Genomic DNA, 23710 nt, shown 5'->3' with positions numbered 1-23710 from the left:
GAAATGGGATTTTTTCCTCCAACATTTTATTATGAACAATTTCAAACATAGAGCAAAATTGAAAGAATTTACTTCACATCTTTCCTTCTACCCGTCCTTCAATTCATCTATCAATCCATCTTATTTTTAAGCATTTTAAAGTAAATTTCAGACATTAGTACTCTTTCCTTTAAATACTTCAGCATGCATATCATTAAAAGGGTTCATATGTGTTTACAGTTTTTTCTTTTGCTGTATAATTTACATAGAATGAAATGCAAACATCTTACCTATGTATTCCCTAAGTTTTGACAAATGCATGTACTTGTGTGACCCAAGCACCTATCAAGATGTAGAACATCACCATCACCCCAGAATATTCATAATGGGATTTCTTTTGCTTCCTTCTGAAACAGTGGTAAATCCTGCTTCCAGGTGCATGAGTATTCTTCTTACTGTTATAGACTTGAATTGCATTTAAGTAGTGGAGCTTGTTAAACTCTTACTGGCTGCATGAGACTGGGCAATAATTGAAACTCTCTGAGCCTGTTGTTTCTCACATATAAAGTGAGGATAATGGATACTGTCGTGTAATTCTGTCGACGTCGCCAATTTGTCTGGCTATGGCAAGGGCTACTGTGAGGCTAAGGCTAAGGCTGATGTCGCGTATCCTACTCACAGCACCAATTGTGGAGCCAGTAATCCTGTTTGTGACGCCAATTGTAAAGCCAGGTGACCACACTAGTTGTCACGGCTCTTTTACCTGCCAGTAATCCTGCACTGACTGGGCCGATGGTTGAACTAGGGCTAGGTCTGGAGCTCCCTGACCCCTCAAGCCCATTCACGGACTGGGTCACAAACCCTTCACACACCAGGCTGGGTCACCAGACCCCTTCACGCAGGTCTATATGCTAGGCAACTGGCCACATGGTCCTTGGAAGCTGCAGGTTTGGAAAAACATGGCTGTGCAGGGTGACCACTCCTATCCGGCCCTAAGGTGAGGGGAGCCTGACCAAATTGTTCCATTTTCCCAACAGATATTATAGCAGCTGTCTTTTCACCGGGGTATGCCTAAGCCCTGGAGGTTTGTCTTAGTCTATTTGGGCTGCTGTAACAAAAACATTGTAGACTGGGAAGCTTATAAACAACAGAAATTTATTTCTCACAGTTCTGGAGGTTGGGAAGTTGAAGATCAAGGCACCAGCAGATTCAGTGTCTGGTGGAGGCCCACTTCCAGGTTCACACACTGACATCTTTTCTCTGTGTCCTCACATGGTAGAAGGCACAAGGGAGTTCTCTTGGGCTTCTTTTATAAGGGCACTAATACCATTCATGAAGCTTCCACCCTCATGACCTAGTCACCTCCCAAAGGCCCTAGCTTCTAATACCATCACCTTGGGGGTTAGGATTTCAACATACGAATTTTGGGGGAATGCAAATATTCAGTCCATAGCGAGATACATGAAGACTTTACAAGGGTTATAAGGTCACCAGGTAGCTGAAAAGGAATCAATTTCCAAATCCTCAACTTCTTTCAGTACTATTTCCTGAAAATGATTTGCCTGAGAACTCATCTCCAGTTTTCCTTTTCCACCTCCCATTTCTAATCTCTCAAAGGAAAGAATACCTTTCAAAGATCAGGAATCTTACTATGGTGCTTTGGCCCAGGGTGTAAAAACCCTTGGGGCAAAGAAAGTGACAATTTCAAATATCGGTGTCCAGGAGTCTTCTTTAACTCAAGGCCTTGTAACCCACCCCTTCCCTGTCCATCTCACTAAGAGATACATTTCCAATAAAATTTTATGTTTAATAACAATAACCACAATGTATATCTTCATGTTATTTTTATCTATTGTATATACATAATAATTACAATTGTAACTCAATCCAGAAGACTTTTTATACTTGGAGCCCTATGATCACTAGGAAATAAAGAGAATTCAGTTTCTATTTATGCACGTTTTTGTTGCAGAGAAATTCAATATGGTGATCAATAGAAGACTTTCAAGCATAAATATATATTATGATGGGATAAAATTCTGTGGCTATAATGTTATGGATATTTAATTTCAAGGAGAAAAACGGAACAACGTACATTTTTTGAGGGTTTAAGAAGAGTTTATAGTTTGTTTTACTTTGAGAATTTGATGGTGGGTGTCAAGTCGAGTATCTTTAAAAGAGTGATATAATAGTTTTATTTTAAAATGTCAATTTTTATAGTATGCTAGAAATTAAACCTTTTGCAACTATTCAAGCATAATTTAAAAATTTAGATATCAAACTAAAAATGCTTGGGGGAGTACATAGCTTCTCAAAGTTATTTTAGGGGTTATGTGAATAAAAATTTGAAGACCCTTGTCAAATAGGGTTGTTGTGAAGATCAGGGATAAAGTGTGCAAAGCATCTAAAATAGTACTCAATTAAGGAAACTATTATCTGAGGGACTGAATTCTAATTTTAACCCTCTTTCTTCTTTGGTATTTGGTCTAGAACATTTGTTTTTCTTTATGCTTTAGTTTCACTGTCTAGATAAAGGATAACACAGACGACTATAAAACACTTTGAGTATGGGAAGTTTGATGAGCATAACTGCACCTAACATCAATAATGTCAATGGTAATTTTCAAAGTGATGAAAATATATGTATAGGCTCTATAAATTGAAGCATATAGCGGGTGTTCAAAAAAATACTTGTTGAATGAGTGAATGAATGCTACAAGGAAACTTGCTAGAGTAAAAGACCATATTTGTATACCCATCCATTGGGTACTTTGCCTTAGTATCTGCATTTCTCAACCCATGGTGTGTTTAAAGCTCACTTTGGACATTTTCCTATGAATTAATCTTAAAGATAAAAAGAGGAGACAAAATCCTTCCCTGAGATGTGGGCTACTTATTAATTTTCAGAGAGTATTTCCTCATTGGATACTTTACCAGTCTGTGATATAGTGCAGTGATTAAGAGCAGTGCCTCTAGAACCAGCCAGGCTAGGTGCAAGTTCAAGTGCTGCCACTTAACTAGCTATGTGTCCTTGGGCAAGTCACTTGACCTTTCTTTGACTCAGCTTCCCCATGTTTAAATGGGTATAATAATACCAACCTCGTAGGGTTGTTTTGAGGATTAGTGAGGAGGGTTATAGGATTATAGGTTGTGTGGTAGGTAGAAGAATGGTCCCCCCCCAAAAAAAAAGTATGTCCATGTCCTAATCCCTGGAAATTGTGGATATGTTATCATACGTGTCAAAAGGGATTTTGCAGATGTGATTAAGTTAAGGATCTTGAGATAGATTATCTTGAATATCCTGTGGACCCAACATAATCATAAAGATCCTTATAAGTGAAAGGGGTAGGCAGGAGAGTCAGAGTCAGAGTAATGCAGCATGAGAAAGGTTTGATTGGCCATTGCTGGCTTTGAAGATGGAGGAAGGGAGCTATGAGCCAGAGGATGTGGGCAGCTTCTAGAGATGGAAAAGGTAAGGAAATGGATTGTCCCTTAGAGTGTCCAAAAAGGAACACAGCCCTCCTGACATGTCAATTTTAGCTCAGTAAGGCCCATTTCTGATTTCTGACTTCCAGAATTGTAAGAAAAATTTATGTTGTTTTAAAGCCACCAAGTTTGTGCTAATTTGTTACAGCAGCAACAGGACATAACACAAATTTACAACCCCCTTCAGTTCTGGCTATTCTTTGGCTTTCTTCACAGGGCAATCTAAACAATTCTGCAAAAGCAAAATGGATCTTTTTGCCCAGGTACACACTATTGTTCAGTTTTTTGAGCCTTTAACTACTCTTAATCTCTAGGCAGCCAATTTATAACATTCTCTTCTTCGGTTTTCCACTTACATAGGGAAAATCAAGCGCTTTAATTATCGGCCTATGCAATGATTTGGGTCACAAAAACCATGCTCTGAGGTCCCTTTTAGGAAAAAGTTAACCCTTAATTATGGCCTCCTTTTCTTTGGCAGGAGGTTCTGAGCCTAACAAAGAGATCTTAGAGTAGAAGTCAATCCTTCAGGTTGAAGGCCCATGGGAATTAGAGCGTTTGGAGCAGGAGAAATGGGAAAGGAAAGAGGAAAAGAAGTTGGTAGGTCAGAGGAAAGCTGGAAAGAGGAAGAAAAAGGACTACACAATCCAGCCAGATAATGGGAAGTGAGAGATTGCCTCCCACAATCGATAACTCCTGAGTTCTTGCTCCAGTTTCAGAAACTTTCCACGCTGGCTACAGCGCCGCGCACCTGCCCCTAGGTTGCTGGGCCCATCTCGCGAGCCTAGAGCAGGCTTGGAATGCCGTTCTGGGAGAGCGGCCGCCCTGGCGGGGTGGTGGAGAGACCGCAGGGAGGAGTCATAAGGCGTGAAAACGGAAAGACTACATCTCCCAGACCGCCATGCTTTCCAGCTGGAGTCCTAGGGAGCTGACTGCTCCCCAGTTTCCGTAGGAAAGCGCCGGCTACCGCAGCTATTGTGCGCCGCACCATCGCCCTCCTCTTCCCGCTCCGCTGTCTGGAGGAAGGCTACATTTCATTGCCGCCCTGGTTTAACCGTTTCCGCGCCTCACACGACAGCAGGCCGGCTCCCTGAGCCCAGGAAGAACTCTTAGCAGCGGGAGGGCCCTGGTAAAGAAACCCTAGGTTTAAGGAAGAAAGGGGAACAAGGAGCCCGAGTGCTACGGCTTGGAACTCAGGCTTCGCTAGGGCGGAGCGGAGGTGCTGGCTTTAAGAAGGGGGAGGGGACAGTGCAATCCGGGTTACCCGCGGAGTTCGGCAAAGGAAATCTTCTGCTAGCTCGGGAGCGAGGAGCGAGCAGGAGAAGCGGCTCCCAATCCCCGCGCTCACCCCCGCCTACTCCCTGGGCGGGCCGAAGTATCACGTTTGCAATCGCTCAGGAAGCATCCGGCCCGTCTCCGGGGGCCAGCGGGGCTGCGGTAGCTGCTGCTTATCGGAGGCGATGCCGAGGGAGCATGCTGCTTGCTAGGCAGCACCCCTCCGGGATCCGACTGCGTTAGTTAGCTATCTCTGTCACCCGAAGCAACCACCAGGTCGCCGGTTCCCGGTTCGGACCAGCCAGCGCTCCCCAGGAGTCTCATTGGAACAGGTACTTGTCCTCCAAAGGGAGGGAGGCTACGAGCTTCCTTAAGCGGGTCCCGCCCTCAGTCCACCCCATCTACTCCTCCTACTGTGCCACTGATGTTCTTGGTCTTTGTGTCTTTCCTCTGTCCCCTCAACGTCCCCCTCGCCCTCCATCAGAACCATGGGGCATCCCCCACTGGAGTTCAGCGATTGCTACCTGGACAGCCCCGATTTCCGAGAGAGGCTCAAGTGTTATGAACAGGAGCTGGAGAGGACCAATAAATTCATCAAAGACGTGATCAAAGACGGCAACGCGCTTATCAGCGCTATGAGAAGTAAGTGGAAGGCTTCCACGAGCTGTTTTCCTGAGCCGGTGGCTCTGGCCTTTAAGACTTTCCACACCGCAGGTGGAAGGGAAGATTCAGGTTGACTTTCAGCTCAGGTCTCTAAGGCGAATGGGTTTCTGACTCTTCAGAAGTGCAGTCAGTAGAAGTGGAAAGTGGTGGATACAATCAGAACTTTGGCCCTTTCCCTTTATTGGCCTTAACCTTATACGACATGATCTGTAGCTGTGCCAGGGACCCTCTTGCTTTGCAATTACCCTTATTCAGAAGATAGTTGTTCCGAAGGGACAATATGCCTGTACTAGTAGTCAGACATGTTGAGCACCCCTGTCTGGGGCAAGGTGACATCCAAGCTGACCAAGGTTACATCCAAACTGTCCCAGCACCTCCTAAAGAATTGGGAATTAAGGCCAGCAGCTTGAATAATGATTTTGTCCTGGTCTCTGGTTGCTACAGAAAGTGTAAAAATACCCCCTGGCATGCTATTTTCTAAGGAAAGCACCTTTGTCCCAGTGACTCTTTTTCCTGGATACTGATCTATGATTTAGGTCAAGGTCAGTCTAAGCTCAGGATTACTGGATGGCTTCATATGCCACTGAATTCTGCTTGAGGGTGGAATAAAGACCTGCCTACTGCCTTGGACAGGGAGCACAGCCACCAGGGAGTAAAAAATAGGGCTAGGGTTGGGGCATGCTGGGATGAGGGAGCTTCACCTAGCTTGACTTTTCCAGTGGTCCCAGCTGACTCAGCTGTAGGACCCTCCCTCCCTCCCCCACTGTGTGTAGAGGTTTTATTTCCACTGGTTGGCAGGAGGCTTGGAGTAAAAGAAAGAATAATAAACATCCCCGTTGAGAGTGCAGGCAAGCCAACCCTTTGTGCCAAAGTATATACCCAGAAGAATGGAGGGTGGAGTGATAATTAATTTTTTCTCATCTTGGCTGGAAGATGATTGTGAAAAATAACGTTAAAGTCATTGGCACATATGTCCTGTATACTTATAACTTTGTTCTGAGTGGATTTATCCTCAAAAAATGTCTAGGTCCAGTGTGGGGACCTTCTTAAGGCTGATACAGCCAACCAAGAGCAGGGAGAAAGGCCTAGAAATGGCAGTGTGACCAGTAACTGCTGCCAGCTGGTATTTTTTGTGCAGCTCTTCTGATTAGCCATTTTCTGTGCTTTCCCTGCACATGTTGTCTGTCTACTTTTGGTCAGAATATATAAACTGTTCAAGTTCCTACAAGCTGTTTGATTGAATTAGATCATTTAATGGTTTGTCCTATTGTGGCCTGACCAAGAGTAAACTCCTGGTAGCATCTTAAAGATAAAGTATTTGAAATGCTGATTCTTAGAGACTTATAGATCAGGCTTTGGGCTGTGTGTCCACTTAAGAGAGTTCATTGAGAGGTTAAAGATATGCAAGTTGTGCCACAAAATAGAAAGGTGAAGATTCACTGAAAAGAAAAGGGGAAATGTTTGGGCCTTTTTTGGTTTATTTATTACAGTGAACTACTTGGTGCAGTATCCACAGTCAAGTGAAGCTCATGGTAAGCCCTAAGAAGGGAGTGGCTTTGTGAAGTGGATGGTGAGCTAAAAATGTTTGCGCTAAGAAAATGACCAGCTAAGGCATATCAGAGAGAGTGAGATTTGTAAGAAAAAAAAAAAGCAGTTCAATAAAACATTTGGGGAAGGACAAAAGTTTTGTAAGCTCAGGGCAAGTAGTAGTTTTTGTTCTTTCCTTCTTTTCTAAGACTAAAAGTGGTAAGAGTCAACAGTTATGCAGACCCAAACCTTTGCATATGAGCAAAAGATCCAAAAGATGTTCTGGGCCAGGGGGCTTCTTGATATTTGTGGTGATTTTCTGTTTCTGTGTATACAGAGAAAGCCAAAAATAGGACACGTAGGAAGTAAAACCCAGCAGCTAACCCATGCTGTATTTTTTTCCTTTAAATTTTGTGGATTCTAAAAGCCTAATAAGCTAGAAGCAAAGGCGGGATGTTTCTCACTGTCTTGACCACAGTAATGTTTATACTCCCACTTTGCTTCGTCACACTGTGCCAGCTGGGCGACTTTCTGAGAGTAGGTAGGGTGGAAGCAAAACAAAGGTGTGCTCTTGTTTTGTGTGAGGAAAAAGGAAAACAGAGTTATTGGAGTTAGAAGGCCTGGGTTACAGTCTTGGCTTTACCATCTTGGGATATGGCACAATCACTTACTTCAACTGTAAAATGGGTAATTAGTAATTATACCCACCTCACAGGGTTGTTGTGAGGCTCAGAAGAATTCATGGATTATGAAAGTGCTTTGTAAATGGGAGTGGCTAAACAATGTAAGTTGTTGATAATACAACTGTTGGTGAATGTGTAATTTTCAGTAGGTTTCTGAAGGAAAATGCATAAGCAGAAGTAGTTGGAAGCAGAGACTGTTTTTTGGTTTTTTTTTTGCTTTGATCTTGTTGGAAAATATCACTCCCTACATTGGTCTCGGCAATGAGTTTTGTATTCACGCGTGTGGATCCATTTTGACATTTGGAGTTTAGCATTAAAAGGCAGGAAGACTGGTTAACACCTTTTTATTTAATTAAATTGACCATTAAATCAAATAGCTAGTGTTTCTAGGAACCAGTGAGACTTGACACACTATTTCAAAAATCAGCTGCAGTTTTTCTTAAAATTGTTAATCCAGGTGGAACTTGATTTCTACAATTTATCCTGCTTGTATCTGATTTTGTACAGAGTTCTAGATACGGCTTTAGTCACAAATGTGTGTGATGATTCATTTATTAAATGTAGGTCCTGTTTGAATATTTAGATTTACTTAGCTCTGTGCTCAGAGGTTATTGATGTTATGAATGATATTCAACATGCCTTCCTTGGCGAAATAGTTGATCCCCACTCCCCAAATGGGATCTATTTATAGTTGTTGGAGCTCAAGATAATTATAACTTTAATGGAAAATAAAAACACCATTGGTCTGATAGGTGACTATATTGCCTGCTTTTCTGTTTGTTCTTGGTTTTTATGTTGGCAGTTTTAGTCCCTGATGTTATTTGAATATTTGCTAAGCGGTGAGGCTAGGTATTATTCAGAACAAGTAATGTGACCCCTGCTTATGTTCCAAGGCAATGTGAGACTCCTAATAAGTGTTATTTATAGTTTGGCAAACACATACCATTCATTCAATACATACTTATGCACATACTATGTTCAAGCCATTGTTCTCAGGGCTGTGAGGCATGCAAAATGAGTCACAGATAGACACTGCCCTCAATAAGTTCCTAGGCTAGTAGGGAGACAAGACATGGGTAGAAATCACTGTCATATAAAGGAGTAGATACAGATCAGAGTAATAAGAATGGGATAGGTGGACCTAATGTTATGTGACAATAGAGGGCGAGCTCATTTCCCAGTGAGAGGACAAGGGAAAAAAGCAAAGGAGGAGGTAGCACTGGAGTTGGGCGGAATTAATAACACTTATCACTTGTTTAGCTGTTCTCATGTACAAGGCATTATGTCTTATAACAGTTTTATGAGATAAAGGTTATTATTCCCATTCTATAGATGTTTGGAGGAGTTAGGTAACTTCCTCAACTACTAATGGTAAAAGTCTGAATTAGGACCTAGACTTGACTCTGAAGGCCTGGCTTATTTTACTGTATGATACTGTATTCAGGACTGAGCATTTCATGTAGTAGGAATGACACAGAGTGTAAAAGAAGAGCAAATAATTCACGTCATCTAGGATATAGGCTGTAGGAAGGGAGATTTGGGAAATAAAGTTGGAATGGAAGGTTGAGGACTGACCATGTAGGACCTGTTAATGATTTCAGACTGTCCTTTATAGGCAGAGAATACTAAGAGAAGGTTTTTGGTAGGAGAGGAGCATGGTGTGAGCTGTGTTTTATTTTTATTTTACTTTTTTGGCCGCTGGCTGGTAAGGGGATCTGAACCCCTGACCTTGGTGTTATCAACACTGCAGTCTAACCAACTGAGCCAACTGGCCAGCTGAGCTGTGTTTTAGGAAGATTCATCTGAGAGTGATGTGTAAGGTGTTAGCAATCCCACACAAATGTTTGTGTCTTTTCAGCAATTAATTTGCAGCTTTAAATTTTCTTTAATATAGCTTAGGGGTCAGCAAACCGTTTCTGTAAAGGGCCATGTAGTAAATAGTTTAGACTTTGAGGGCCATGCAGTTTCTGTGGCAACTATTCAACTCTGCCATTGTGAGAAAGCAGCCACAGAGAATAGGTAAATAAAATGAGAGTGGCTGTGTTCCAATAGCACTTTATTGACATGTAAATGTGAATTTCACATAATTTTCATATCATGAAATATTATTTTACCTTTGAATTTTTAAAAACTGTAAATATAAAAACTATTCTCAGCTCAGCTGGGGGAGGGGAACATACAAAAATAGGTGGCAGGCTGGATTTATCTCACCACCTGTAGTTTGCAGATCTCCGGTATAGCTAGTTAATCTAAAAGATCTAACTGGATTTTTATTGATAAGGTGGTGAATATAGATTTTGGTAGAACATAATGCCATATCTCTCATTTTCACTCAACTAGTTTTACTTTGCTATTAATTATGCCTGCTCTGTATTCAGGGATCCCAGGCTCAAATGCTGTTAGAAACCAAGAGAAAACAGGAAAGTATGAAGGTGCTGGAAGTGGGTTAATAGGCTGGAGTTATTGGGGTAAAATATAGCAGCTTTACCCTGTTAAAAAGGCTTTTACATTCTTATTTTTTTAAAAATCTTGCTAGCTAAACACATTTTCATAGGCTAGATTCAATCAGGTTGCAAACACTGAGCTAGATGATCTCTCTCTACCAGTCTATGAGTCTTGGACTCTAATAGGTTGGAAAAATGGAGGGTGACAGTCTTCAGAGAGGGATTTTTCTGGGGAAGCACCATTGGAAACTTTACAAATGAGCAGAGGGAGAATGATGGTATAATGGGAAAAAACCTTGGACATGGCATCTAGATACCTAGATATGGTGCTGGTCTGCTACTAATGGGATCTGTGACCTTGGTAAGTCATTTCACTGGGGCTCCAGGATCTGCAGCTTTACAAAGATGGGGCTAAGGTAAGGGTCTATAAGCTCACTGTCAGCTCCAACATTCCATGACTTAGTATTTTTTGCATTGCATATTGTAGTTTCATGATTTGAGAAAGAAATGACTAACCCAATTATACGATCTTGTTTTCTGCTTACATAAGTTTTTATATTATTTTAATGTACATGACAGTATTTAAACAAAAAATTCAAACAAAATTTTTAAATAGCCTTTCAATGTCAGCACCACGCTCAGCCAGCGAGCTAACCGGCCATCCCTATATGGGATCCGAACCCGGGGCCTTGGTGTTCTCAACACTGCACTCTCCCGAGTGAGCCACGGGCCGGCCCTAAATAGCCTTTCAAAACTAAACATACTTTATATGTATATTTGTATATATAAAACAGATATCAGAAAAAAAATATTGCTAAACCCACACATACACACGCACAGCCACACATACATTAGTGTTAGACTAATGAAAACTTATGTTTTAAAAGAATCTAAAACATGTATTCTGTACGAAAGATATACATAAGTTGATGAAGTGGAAATAATATAATTTGTATAACTTTAATAATCTAGTCTTAAATATTTTTTAAAAAGTCATTTTTGTACATTCTATACTTTTAAATACAGTAGTTCTAGATAGTAACATTAAGGTCAGCTTTTGGTGTGTCTTTTCAGCTCTGGCTTTGGTAACTGGGTCATCTCTCTGGTGAGTGATTGCTTTTCTGAACGGATGGGTTGGTTCCAACTCTGATACTAGCTAGCTGTATGACCTTGACTAAGTCTTTAGTTTTATGAGCCCAAGTTTTCCCATTTATGAAATTAGAGGTTTGGTCAGTGATCTTTGGCTTTCTTCTGGTTTTATCATTTTCTGTTTTCTGGTTACCACCGTTTTACTCAAATAGTTAAACAACCTGAATTGATTCTGTCATAAATTTCAGAGCCAATTCATCTTTACTCTGGGAGAGCAGGCAAAGGGAAAGTCCAACTGATATGTCTACCATGAGTAGATGACTTGAATCATGCTGGCCTACCTGACTCTCCTCTTGCTGAATGCTTCTTGGGAGGTGTCAACCTGACGCTGTTCAGTTCTGTCCTGAATTGCTGTATAGTGAGGGAGACCAAAGCTTTTAATCCCTTTGGGGTGGGTGTAGTGCCATGGTGTGCAGGGAGGAGTTGGTGACATAATATATGTTCTCACTCAGCACGTATCCTGTCCTTATCCCAGTGATATTTAATCAGTGCCTTTGAGCACATAGAATTATTTTAGACCTTTTCCAGGGTAACTCAGATCAATGTAATGGGTATGTCATTTGGTACTGCTGTTAGCAGATGTGAAGCAGTGTCAAATGGAATTTGATGGTGGTGATATTGCCATGTTCATTGGAGGGTTGTCTGATGACTGCATTCCAAAGTAGGTGGACCGAGGGCGCTGCGAGAACTAGGGTGGAAAAGTGAACCAAGCCAGCCTTTTAGTGTGCTTATTTATAAGAAACTGCTTTTATTTAGGGGTGGGGTAGGGAAGATTTTAGATTACCTGCCCATTAAGAAAAGTTTTCCAGACTTAAGAATGATGAAGGAAAATTACTTTTTAGTTTCATTTTTATAGCCTTATTTTTTAAAAGCTTACCCAAAACCTTGAGAAAAAAACTTTTTTTTTTTTGCCAAAACCTTTTACTTAATCTGGCATCTGTTTCTCTAATCATTTACTACAGAAATGTCCTAAAAGCCCATGAGGATCTGGAAAGATATATACTTTTCTAGGGGAGTACCTTGGAAATCTTGAGGTGACTTTTTTTCTGGTGGAATGGAGGGCCCTCATGATGCTTTACTGGGCTTGCGTTGAGTGCTAAACCTTGGGCATTATAAAGGCAATTCAATTTAATTCAACAGTTCGGATCCCCTTACCTGCCAGCCGCAAAAATACCCAAAAAACCAAAGAACCAACAAAAAAACAAATTAAGAAATTAAATTCAATAGGATTTATTAAGCACTTACTATATGCTTACTATATTAAAAGCAGATAGGATGTAGTATGTCTCATGGGGTCTTCAGGGAAAATCTAAAGCACCTACTGCTTTATTCTTTTATAAGTATAAATTAAAATTTGGACAGGTAACACATGAACATGGTACAAAATTCAAAAGGTACAAAATGGTAAACGTTTTTCCTCCTGTGTCCCAGTTCTCCATCTGGAGGCAACTGTCAGCAGTTTGTCTATCCTTTAAAAAGACAACCCCAGTGTTTCTTTCAACTTTTGCTTCCTCAGGTGTGGGTTCTACTGTAGGCAGATTCTCAGCCACTCTGGGGAAAGCTTTCTTGAAGATTGTACCTGGAGGGCATGTGGAATGAAGACCTCTGAAAATCCACTCCATAAGAACAAAAGGATACTGGCAAAAATTGTGAAAATTAACTTTTTCAGAACTTTCAACAATTTGAGGAGTGTTTATTGAAGAAAAACTGCTGAATCTCTGTAGCAGCAGGGTTGTGGCATTTTAACTTACTCCTCCCTCCTATTCCCTTCTCTTTAGCTTTGGGGTAGCCTTGAAAACCAGCAGCTTTATAACCATGGTAGCTGTGAAAACTAGCAGCCTTACAGCATTTGAGGGGGAAGATTGGGTTTGTAGCTCCTCAAAAAGTCCCATACTCAGAGTCTCGTCACTATTTACCCCATCTCACAGCTAGAGAAGTGCCATTCACAGGGCTTCTCAGTACTTCACCTGACTTAGAGCTAGCTCAGTGGGAAAAGCCCTGTTCCCAGGGTGTTTAACATCACAGCTGCCTGAGGCTTCCATAGCAGTCAGAGCAAGCAGGATCCTGGCCAAAATCATAAAAGGAAGAACTGGTGAATTAGGTATTCATAAGGGTCTTTGAAAAGCTCTGACATATTCCTGGGGATCTAGAAGACCAAACACATGCCTAGGGCTGTGCATGGGCCCAGAAAAGACCTTAGAGGGCTCCAATTTTTCACGTGTGGCTGAACTTGAGGTAAGTTGTAAACTGCCTGGCTGAGTGTTAAGGCATGCCCCAACATGCACACAGAGCCCCTCAGCAAAAGGTGGAAGACTTAATGGTTCCAGACATTTAAGGAGATCACTGAACAATCACCAGCTGACCACTAGACTAACCAAGCAGAGACTTCAATGGCTGCTCACTACAAGGAATACAGACATGACAGAATTAGTCAGAGGAGGATACTATAAACAAACAGCATCAGCAACAACAACAACAGCAACAACAGTAACAAAATCTGGAGGGCAAAATCTGATTATGTTACTGAGCAAAGGTTGGCTGCCCAAAGCAAATAGAAGCCAATACTATGGCACTGGTTTTTGAGAAAAGAAAACTCTTTTTTGCAAGGTCTACCAGCAAGGAGACAGGAGACAGGGTTCAATCCGTCTCTCCAGTCTAGGGTCTGGGAATGTTTTACGGGGGAGCTCGATTACAGGCAGGTAAAATAGCTCGAAAATTGGCACAATTGGCAGGAGTATGGGCAGGTAAAAGAGCTTGACAATTGGCGTAGTCTGTGACAGGATTCTGAGCAGGTACAGGAGCCAAAAGCCCTTGGGAGAAGGAGGAAATGTGGCTACTTGTGAATATGCTCTGCCCTATGGCCACCTTCTTGTGGACCGGGATCTGGTTGTTGCACACTGTACTGCAAGGCAGCATAGACCAGGTACTACAACATAAAACCCCTTGGGAGGGGGAAGGAAATGTGGCTATCCTTGAGCATATGGTGCCTGGTGGCCACTTTTCTGCTGACCAGAGCCTGGCTGCTGTTAACTATGCTGCAAACTGATTGAGGTTTGTGTCAGAAAGCAGAGTTGTTGGGAGCATGGATAAATGTCCTGGAGGATGACGTGCAGTAACTGGCCACTCCTGCCTCTCACACCAGGGAAGACAACCAACCCAGTGGTGAGTTGGGGGAAACCATGCATCTCCAGACACGACCTGTTGTGCATGAGAAATTGAAACAGGAGCAGCCTATGGGACCAGATGGACAACCGGTGGGTGATCCACAGGTGACCCAGTTCAACACCTCTGTCCCGTATACCCAGGCTGAACTGGTTGACTTGGGAAGACAGTTCAGGCCGAAACAGGGGGAGCCCCTGGCTGCTTGGCTGTTGTGGTTATGGGACCTAGGGGTGGATAGTGTGGTGTGCTCTGGTGAGGAGATGGAGAAATTGGCCTCCATTACCATACACTTGTCCCTGAGGCAGCAGCTGCAGAATAGCCGCAGGTATGCACAAGGGTGAGGTAGTCACTCCTTGATGGACTGGATGAATGCAGCTGCCTGAACCATGTGGGCAAATGCTGGAAAACTGTCCAAGATTGTTAGTAAATGGCAAACGTATGGTGAGCTGGTCCAAATCATTTGGGAGCTGGGGATGCGGCAGTCCATGTTTAATGTGAACACTTGTGGCCTGGACGATGAGAACTTTACAGGCAGCATGAGAGACATAGTGCTGCAGAATGCCCTGTCAACGTCCTTTGGGTCACTGATGGCCATACTAGCCCCATACATTGGTCATCCTGTACATGGGGTAATGACCATGATAGCTGGCTTGGGTGAAGTAGAGGATAGGAGACAAGCAAAAGGGGTCCGAAAGGTGGCTAAGACCAAAACCCCAAGAAATGCTCGGGATTTTATCCTGAAGGGACCAAGCAAGACTAGCCATAAGCAGGTGTGGCTTGACTTGCTTGCAGCAGGGGTTGATAAAAAGAAAATTGACTGGCAGCCAAATGCAGTCCTGTTTGCCATGTGGCAGCCATTGCGCCCTGAACAGCGTTTTACCAAACGCGCAGAAACAGGTAGCAAGGTCCGCTCGGTGGATTTAAAAGACTTTTTGGTTGCTCCCGAGGAGGTGGACGAACTGTTCCATTTTGATTAGGGAGCAGGCAAAGGTACTCGTCTTTTGGGGGCAGGAAAGGACTGGAGGCCTCATGTTGAATTGGCAATTTATTGGTTGAGGACAAATGTGCAGCATGTTTTGGCATTGGTGGATACAGGTGCAGAATGTAGCCTGATATGTGGCAATCCAGATAAGTTTCCATGGGCCACAGTTCGTATAGATGGATATGGAGGACATACTACTTAGGTCAAAGCTGTGTCATTGCCACTGGGCATAGGAAGATTACCTCCTCGTTTATATGCTATATATATATCTCCTGTAGCTGAATACATCTTGGGTATGGATGTACTTCATGGTTTGCACCTGCAAACAACAGTTGGAGAGTTTCAGCTGCGAATACAGACAGTAAAGCCTGTGTTACGAGGATATGCTAAACATGACCCACAGGTGTTACCCAAGCCAAGACGTGTAGTTAATATGAAGCAGTATCACCTACCAGGAGGACATGCAGAGATAAATGCCACTATATTAGAATTAGAGAAAGTTGGCATCTTTCGTCCGGTTCATAGCCCATTTAATGCTCTGGAATGGCCAGTGAAAAAGCCTGGTGGTACCTGGAGAATGACTGTAGATGATCGAGGACTGTAAACAAAGTAGTGCCTCCTTTGCATGCAGCTGTGCCTTCAGTTCACGACTTGATGGATCAGCTGACGACTCAGCTCAGGACTTATCATTATGTACTGGACCTTGCAAGTGCTTTTTTCTCTATTCCGACCTTGGCTGATAGCCAAGATCAGTTCGCCTTCAGCTGGGAAGGAAGACAGTGGACCTTTCAAGTATTGCCCCAAGTGTTCTGGCTGCAGGCACTGCACCAGAGTTGCCTGGGTACATACATACGTTGGCGTGATTACCTACTGACTGTGTGTTGAACTTCCCATCAGTATGACTGCAGGATTTGCATGGAGGATTACACCAGTGGTGACTACTAACTAGACATATGTGGCTAATAGTTAAAAGGCTAGAACTACAAGCCTTAAGGCGTATTGAATGGACAACAGGTTATGTAATGTAAGGGTCATTTATCCTCACTAAGGGAACATTACAGAAGATTCTGAACACTCTGAACACGTAGATTGTACTGCCTACTGTGAGGGACCCTGAAGGGGTGGATTGTTGGAAAAACAGAATAACTTAATCAGGTCCCCTTGCCTTAGGCCTAGTTGGGGGTGGTATGGTGCATTCTTTGTAAGCAAATTGTGCATGCGTACATGGAGTTAGTGCACCTGTGTGGCGATTTGGCTGGTGTCTGCCTCGGGTGTCCGCTGTGCACAGCCATGCTCTCCCATCTATGGCTTCCAAGGACCTGTTTGCTGGTTACCTGGCTCATAGACCTGTGTGTGAGGGGTGTGGTGACCCAACCTGGCGTGTGAGGGGTCTGGGGACCAAGCCTGGCATGTGAAGGGTTTGTGACCTAGTCTTGACAATGGGCTTGAGGGGTCTGTGAACTTGAGTCCCAGTGCTAGCTTGACAATTGGCCCAGTCGGCAGGATTATGGGCAGGTAAAAGAGCTCAACAGGGGTCAAGCAGCAAAGGAAAGGGTGAGGAAGTCTAGAGTTGGCAGAGCCTGACTGGGTAGTTTTATACAGGTCTGTAAGTCAATATTTGGTCTGTGCGCTGGATCTTCCTTATTGTAGGACCGTTTGCTTTGGAATTGGCTCTAGCAGTTTCCAGCCTTTTGGTTCCACTGTCAGGGAATTTTGTTCCTGTAGTGCTCAGGGTTACAACTTTCCTTTCCAGCACAGGTTCAGTGATTTTCCTGCAAAACAACATGCTCGAACTAAGAAGTAAGACCAGTTTAAGCCAGTTATGTGGCTTTAATTTCCAGATGTGCCACAATATACTGTCTAAAATGTCCAATTTTCAACAAAAAATTGTCAGACAGGTAAAGAAAGAGAAAAGTATAGTCCATACACAGACAAAAAACAGTCAGTAGAAACTGTCTCTAATGGGGCCTGAATGTTAGAATTTATCTTTATTTATTTTTGGTGAGAATTATTAATTATTCTTATTTATTTTATTGCAATAAAACGTATATAACATAAGGATTGCCCTTTTAAGGACTTTTTAAACATACAATTGCATGAAATTAGTTACATTCACAATGCTGTGTGGCTACCACCTCTATCCATTTCCCAAACTTTTTTGTCATCCTAATTATAAATTTGCCCATTAAGCAAAGCTTTTAATTATTCCTTCCCCCCAGTTTCTGGTAACCTCTAATCTTGTCTCTGAATTTTTTTCTTTTTCTTTTTTCTTAATTCACCCATGATAATTATATATATTTGTGAAGTACAATGGGATATTTGGGTATATCTGTACAGTGTGCAATGATCATTTCAGGGTATTTAGCATATCTATCACCTCAAACATTTGTCACCTCTTGTCTTGGGAACATTCAACATCCTCTCAAGTAGCTTTTTAAAGTTACACAGTAATTTGCTGTTGACTGTAGTCTCCCTATATTGCTATAGAACACTGGATCTTATTCTTCCTATCTCTTTATAATTTTGTATCCATTCTCTACCCTCTCCCCATCCCTCACTCCCCTGTTCCCCCCACCAGTCTCTAGTAACCACCATTCTATTCTGTACTTATATGAGACCAACTTTTTAGGTTCCACATATGAGTGAGAACATGTGCTATCTTACTGTGCCTGGCTTATTTTACTTTACATAATTTTCTCCAAGGTCATTCATGTTGCTGCAAGTGATAGAATTTCATTATTTTGTGTCTGAGTAGTATTCCATTGTGTACACATACCACATTTTCTTTATCCAGTTATCTGTTGATGGACATTTAGTTTGGTTCCTACCCTTGGCTATTGTGAATGGAACCACAATAAACATAGGAGTGCAAGTATCATTTTGAAATGTTGATTTCCTTTCCTTTGGATTTATACCCAGTAGTGGGATTGCTAGATCGTAGGGTAGTTCTATCTGTAATTTTTTGGGAAACCTCTGTACTGTTTTCTATAATGGTTGTGCGAATTAACATTGCTATCAACAATGTATAAGAGTTCCCCTTTCTCTGCATTCTTGCCAGCATTTGTTATTTTCTGTCTTTTTGATAATAGCCATTCTAACTGGGGTGAGATGATATCTCATTGTGGTTTTGATGTGCATTTCTCTGATGTTTAGTGATGTTGAGCATTTTTTCATATACCTGTTGGCCATTTGTATGTCCTCTTTTGAGAAATGTCTATTCAGCTCATTTGCCCATTTTTAAAGCAGATTATTTGTTTTTTACTATTGAGCTGTTGGAGTTCTTCATATGTTCTGGTGATTAATCCTTTGCCAGATGCGTAGTTTGCAAATATTTTCTCACATTCTGCAGGTTGTGTCTTTGCTCTGTTGGCTGTTTCTTTTGCTGTGCAAAAGCTTTTTAGTTTGATATAATCCCATTTGTTTATGTTTTCTTTTGTTGACTGTTTCTTATGTTTCTTTTGTTGAGTCCTTACTTAAATCTTTGCCTAGTCTTATGTCCTGAAGTCTTTCCCCTGTGTTTGCTTGTAGAAGTTTTATAATTTCAAGTCTTACATTTAAACCATTAATTCTTTTTGAGTTGATTTTGGTATATGGTAAGAGCGGTCTAGTTTCACTTTTCTGCATATGGATCTCCACATTTCCCAGCACCATTTATTGAAGACACTGTCCTTGCCCCAGTGTATATTCTTGGCTTCTTTGTAAAAAATCAGTTGGCAGTAGGTTTGTGGATTTATTTCTGGATTCTCTATTCTGTTCCATTGGTTTATGTGTCTGGTTTTGTGCCAGTACCATGCTGTTTTGCTTACTGTAGCTTTGTAGTATATTTGAAATCAGGGAGTGTGATGCCTTATTCTTTGTTATTTTTGCTCAGGATTGCTTTGGCTATTGGGGTCTCATGTTGTTCCATATAAATTTTTGAATTTTTTTTTTCTCTATAGAGTATGTCATTGGTAGTTTGATGGAATTTGCATTGAATGAGTAGATCATTTTGGGTAGTAGGGTCATTTTGATGATATTGATTCTTCCAAACCATGAGCATGGTATGTCTTTCTATTTTTTTTTTCTTTGTGGGTGTGTGCTTTAATTTCTTTGATCAGGGTTTTGTAGTTTTCCATGTAGGGATCTTTCACTTCCTTGGTTAAATTTAGTACTAGGTATTTTATTTTATTTTTGTTGCTATTGTAAATGGGATAGCTTTCTTGTGTTCTTTTTCTGCTAGTTCATTGTTGGTGTGTGGAAATGCTACTGATTTTTGCATGGTAATTTTGTATCCTGCAACTGTACTGAATTTGTTTATCAGAAGTTTTTTGGTAGAGTCTTTAGGTTTCTCTATATAAAATCATGTCATCTGTAAACAGGGACAATTTGACTTCCTCTTTTCCAATTTGGGTACCCTTTATTTCTTTCTGTTGCTTGATTGCTCTGGGTAGGACTTCCAGTACTATATTGAATAAAGGTGGTAAGAGTGGGCATCCTTGTCTTGTTCCAGGTCCAGTATGATGTTAGTTGTGAGTTTGTCATATATAGACTTTATTGTATTAAGATACTTTCTTTCTACACATAATTTGTTGAGAGTTTTTTTTTATCATGAAGTGGTATAGAACTTATCAAATGCTCTTTCCATGTCTGTCAAGAAGATCTTATAGTTCATTTCTTTATTCCATTGATGTGATGTATCATGTTTATTGGTTTGTATACATTCAATCTTCATTGCATCCCTGGGGAAAATCCTGCTTGATCATGGTGTATAGTTGTTTTGATGTGCTGTTGGATTTGGTTTGCTAGTATTATATTGAAAAATTTTTGCATCTATATTCACTAGGGATATTGGCCTGTAGTTATCTTTTTTTATTGTGTCTTTGTCTGGTTTTGGTATCAGAGTAATGCTGGTCTTGTAGTATGAGTTTGGAAGAATTCTGTCCACTTCAGTGTTTTGAAATAGTTTAAGAAGTGTTGGTATTGTTTCTTCTTTAAATGTTTGGTAGAATTCAGCAGGAAAGCTCTGTGGACCTGGGCTTTTCTTTGTTGGGAGACTTTTTATTACTTATTTTATCTAGTTACTTGTTATTGGTCTATTCAGGTTTTTTATTTCTTGTTGTTCAGTTCTTGTTTCAGTCTTGGTAGGTCATATCTATCCAGGAATTTATCCATTTCCTCTAGGTTTTCAATTTTTTGGCAGATAGTTGTTGATGATAGTCTCTAATGATCCTTTGTATTTCAGTGGTATCAGTTTTAATGTCTCTTTTGTGTTTCTTATTTTTTTTATTTGGGTCTTTTTTCCTTTTTTCTTGGTTAGTCTAGCTAATGGTTTGTTGATTTTGTTTATCTTTTCAAAAAAAAAACAACTTCGTTTGATTGATCTTTGTATTGTATCATATCAATTTTATTTTTACTCTGATTTTTGTTATTTCTTTTCTACTTATTTTGGGTTTGTGTTGTTCTTGCTTTATAGTTCCTTGAGGTGCATTGTTGGGTTTATTTGAAATCTTTCTATTTTTCTTTTTGATATAGGCCTTTATTGCTATAAACTTTCCTCTTAATAATGCCTTGGCTGTATCCCATAGATTTTGGTATGTTGTATTTCTGTCCTCATTTGTTTTAAGAAATTTTTCAATTTTTTTTATTAATCTCTTTGTCCTATTGTTGGTTCAGGAGCATGTTGTTTAATTTGCATGTATTTGTGTAGTTTCACAAGTTCCTCTTGTTATTGATTTCTAGTTTTATTACATTATGGTCAGAAAAACTACTTGGTATGGTTTCAGCTTTTGTGAACTTGTTGAGACTTGTTTTGTGGCCTAACATATTGTCAGTCCTGGAGAACGTTTCATTTGCTGATGAAAAGAATGTGTTCTTCAGCTCTGGTATTAAATGTTCTGTAAATGTCTGTTAGGTCTGTTTGGTCTATGTGCTGTTTAAATTTGATGTTTCTCTGTTGATTTTCTGTCTCGATGATCTGTCCTTTGTTAAGAGTGGGGTGTTAAAGTCCCCAACTATTATTGTGGTGTTATCTATTTTTCCCTTTAGGTCTGATATTATTTGTTTTATATATCTTTGTGCTTTGGTGTTGGATGCATATATATTTGTAATTGTTATACTCTCTTTCTATATTGACCCATTTATCATTATATAATGCCCTTCCTCATCTCTTCATACAGATTTTCATTTAAAGTCTATTTTATCTGATAAAAGTGTAGCTACTTCTGGTCCCTTTTGTTTCCCATTTGCATGGAGTATCTTTTCCCATCCCTTCACTTTTAGTCTATGTGTATCTTTGTAGGGAAGGTGTATTTCTTGTAGGCAACATTTGGATGGGTAATTTATTTTTTAAATCCATTCAGCCAGTCTATGTATTTTAATTAGGACATTTAATTTGTTTACTCTCAAAATTATTATTGATATGTGAGGTTTTATTCCTGTCATGTTGTTGGTTGTTTTCCAATCATTTTGTGTATCCTTTGTTTCTTTCTCTTTTATTGTTTATACTTGAGGTTTGGTTGTTTTCTGTATTGATGAAGTTTAATACCTTTCTCTTTCTAATTTGTGTATGTATTCTACCACTACATTTTATATTTTTGGATGTTTTTGTGATGGTTGTTATCATTCTTTCTCTACTAGACGTAGGACTTCCTTAAGCATTTCTTGTAAGGCTGGTCTGGTGGTGATAAATTCCCTTAATTTTTGCTTGTCTGAGAAAGACTTTGTTTCTCCTTCATTTCTGAGGGATAGCTTTTCTCGGTATGATATTCTTTGCTGACATTTTTTATCTTTTAGCACTTTGAATATATCATCCCATTCTTTGCTGTTGCATAGGGTTTCTGCTCATAATTTTGCTGTTTGTCTAATATGGATTCCATTATAAGTAACTTCATGCTTTTGTCTTGCTCTTTTTAGAATTCTCTTTTTGTCTGTAAATTTTTATGCATTGATTATAGTGTGTCTTGGAGAGGACCTTGTTGGTTTGAATCTATTTGGGGACCTTTGAACTCCTGGATTTGGTTGCTCATCTCTTTCCCAAGACCAGGGATGTTTCCAGATATTATTTTATTAAGTAGGTTTTCAATACCTTTTTTGTTTATTCTTCTTCTGGAATGCCCATAACACAAGTATTTGTTTGCTTATTAGTATTTGATAAAGCTTGTAGGCTTTTTTCATTCTTTTTTGTTCTTTCGGCTTTTTCTTTTCTTTTTTTTACTTGCACACATTATCAATAAGCTGAAATCCTTCAACATTTCATTAAAGGCAAAGTTTTGTGTTTTTTTAAAAAAAATTTAACTTATCAATATACAATGTAGTTGATTTTTGTGTCGTTTTACGAATTCCTCCTTTTCCCTGTCCCTCTCCCCTCTCCCTCTATCAATATCATATCTGTTCACTTGTAGTTTTTTTTAAAGATGACCAGTAAGTGGATCTTAACCCTTGACTTGGTTTGGTCAGCACCATGCTCTCCCAAGTGAGCTAACCGGCCATCCCTATATAGGGATCCGAACCTGTGGCCTTGGTGTTATCAGCACCACAATCTCCCAAGTGAGCCATGGGCCGGCCCATGTTCACTTGTCTTAACAAGTTCAAAGAATTGTGATTGTTCTGTCTTTTTCCCCTCCCCCCATTTATTTGTTTGTATATTTATTTATTTATTTATTTTTATTAACTTCCACAAATAAGTGAGAACCTGTGGTATTTCTCTTTCTGTGCCTGACTTATTTCACTTAATATAATTTTCTCTAAGTCCATCCATGTTGCTGTGAATGGTAATATTTCATTTTATTTTAATAGCAGAGTAGTATTCCATTGTGTAGATATACTGCATTTTCCTTATCCACTCATCTGATGATGGGCATGTAGGCTGGTTCCAACTCTTGGCTATTGTAAATAGTGCTGCAATAAACATGGGAACACAGGTATCCCTTTGACATGATGATTTCCATTCTTCTGGGTATATACCCAGCAGTGGAATAGTTGGGTCACATGGTAGATCTATCTGTAATTGTTTGAGGAATCTCCATACCATTTTCCATAAAGGCTGCACCATTTTGCAGTCCTAGCTGCCGTGTAGGAGGGTTCCTTTTTCTCCTCATCCTCACCAGCATTTATCATTCTCAGTCTTTTGAATATTAGCCATCCTAACTGGTGAGAGATGGTATCTCAAAGAGGTTTTGATTTGCATTTCCTGAATGCTGAGTGATATCGAGCATTTTCTCATGTACCTGTTGGTCATTTATATATCTTCCTTTGAGAAATGCCTATTCATCTCTTTTGCTTATTTTTTAATTAGGTTACTTGTTTTTGTGCTAAGTTGTTTGAGTTCCTTGTATGTTCTGGATATTAATCCTTTGTCAGATGTCTTTGGTTATTTCAAAACAGCT

General features: G+C 40.4%; 1 protein-coding gene across 1 annotated transcript in view; it reads left to right on the top strand.

The window, feature by feature from the left end:
* Positions 1-5002: 5002 nt before the first annotated feature.
* OPHN1 (oligophrenin 1) overlaps positions 5003-23710 on the top strand; it is a 440991-nt gene continuing 422283 nt past the window's right edge. The window contains exons 1-2 of the mRNA XM_063083139.1: positions 5003-5069; positions 5222-5379. Of these exons, the coding sequence (XP_062939209.1) occupies positions 5226-5379 (154 nt within the window). The 5' untranslated portion in view covers positions 5003-5069; positions 5222-5225. The remainder of the gene's footprint in view (positions 5070-5221; positions 5380-23710) is intronic.

Source organism: Cynocephalus volans, chromosome X (assembly GCF_027409185.1).
Source record: "Cynocephalus volans isolate mCynVol1 chromosome X, mCynVol1.pri, whole genome shotgun sequence".
In the NCBI taxonomy this organism is placed as follows: Eukaryota; Metazoa; Chordata; class Mammalia; order Dermoptera; family Cynocephalidae; genus Cynocephalus; species Cynocephalus volans.
Note: the sequence above shows the minus strand (reverse complement) of the source record. Positions and strands in the feature narration are given on the sequence as shown.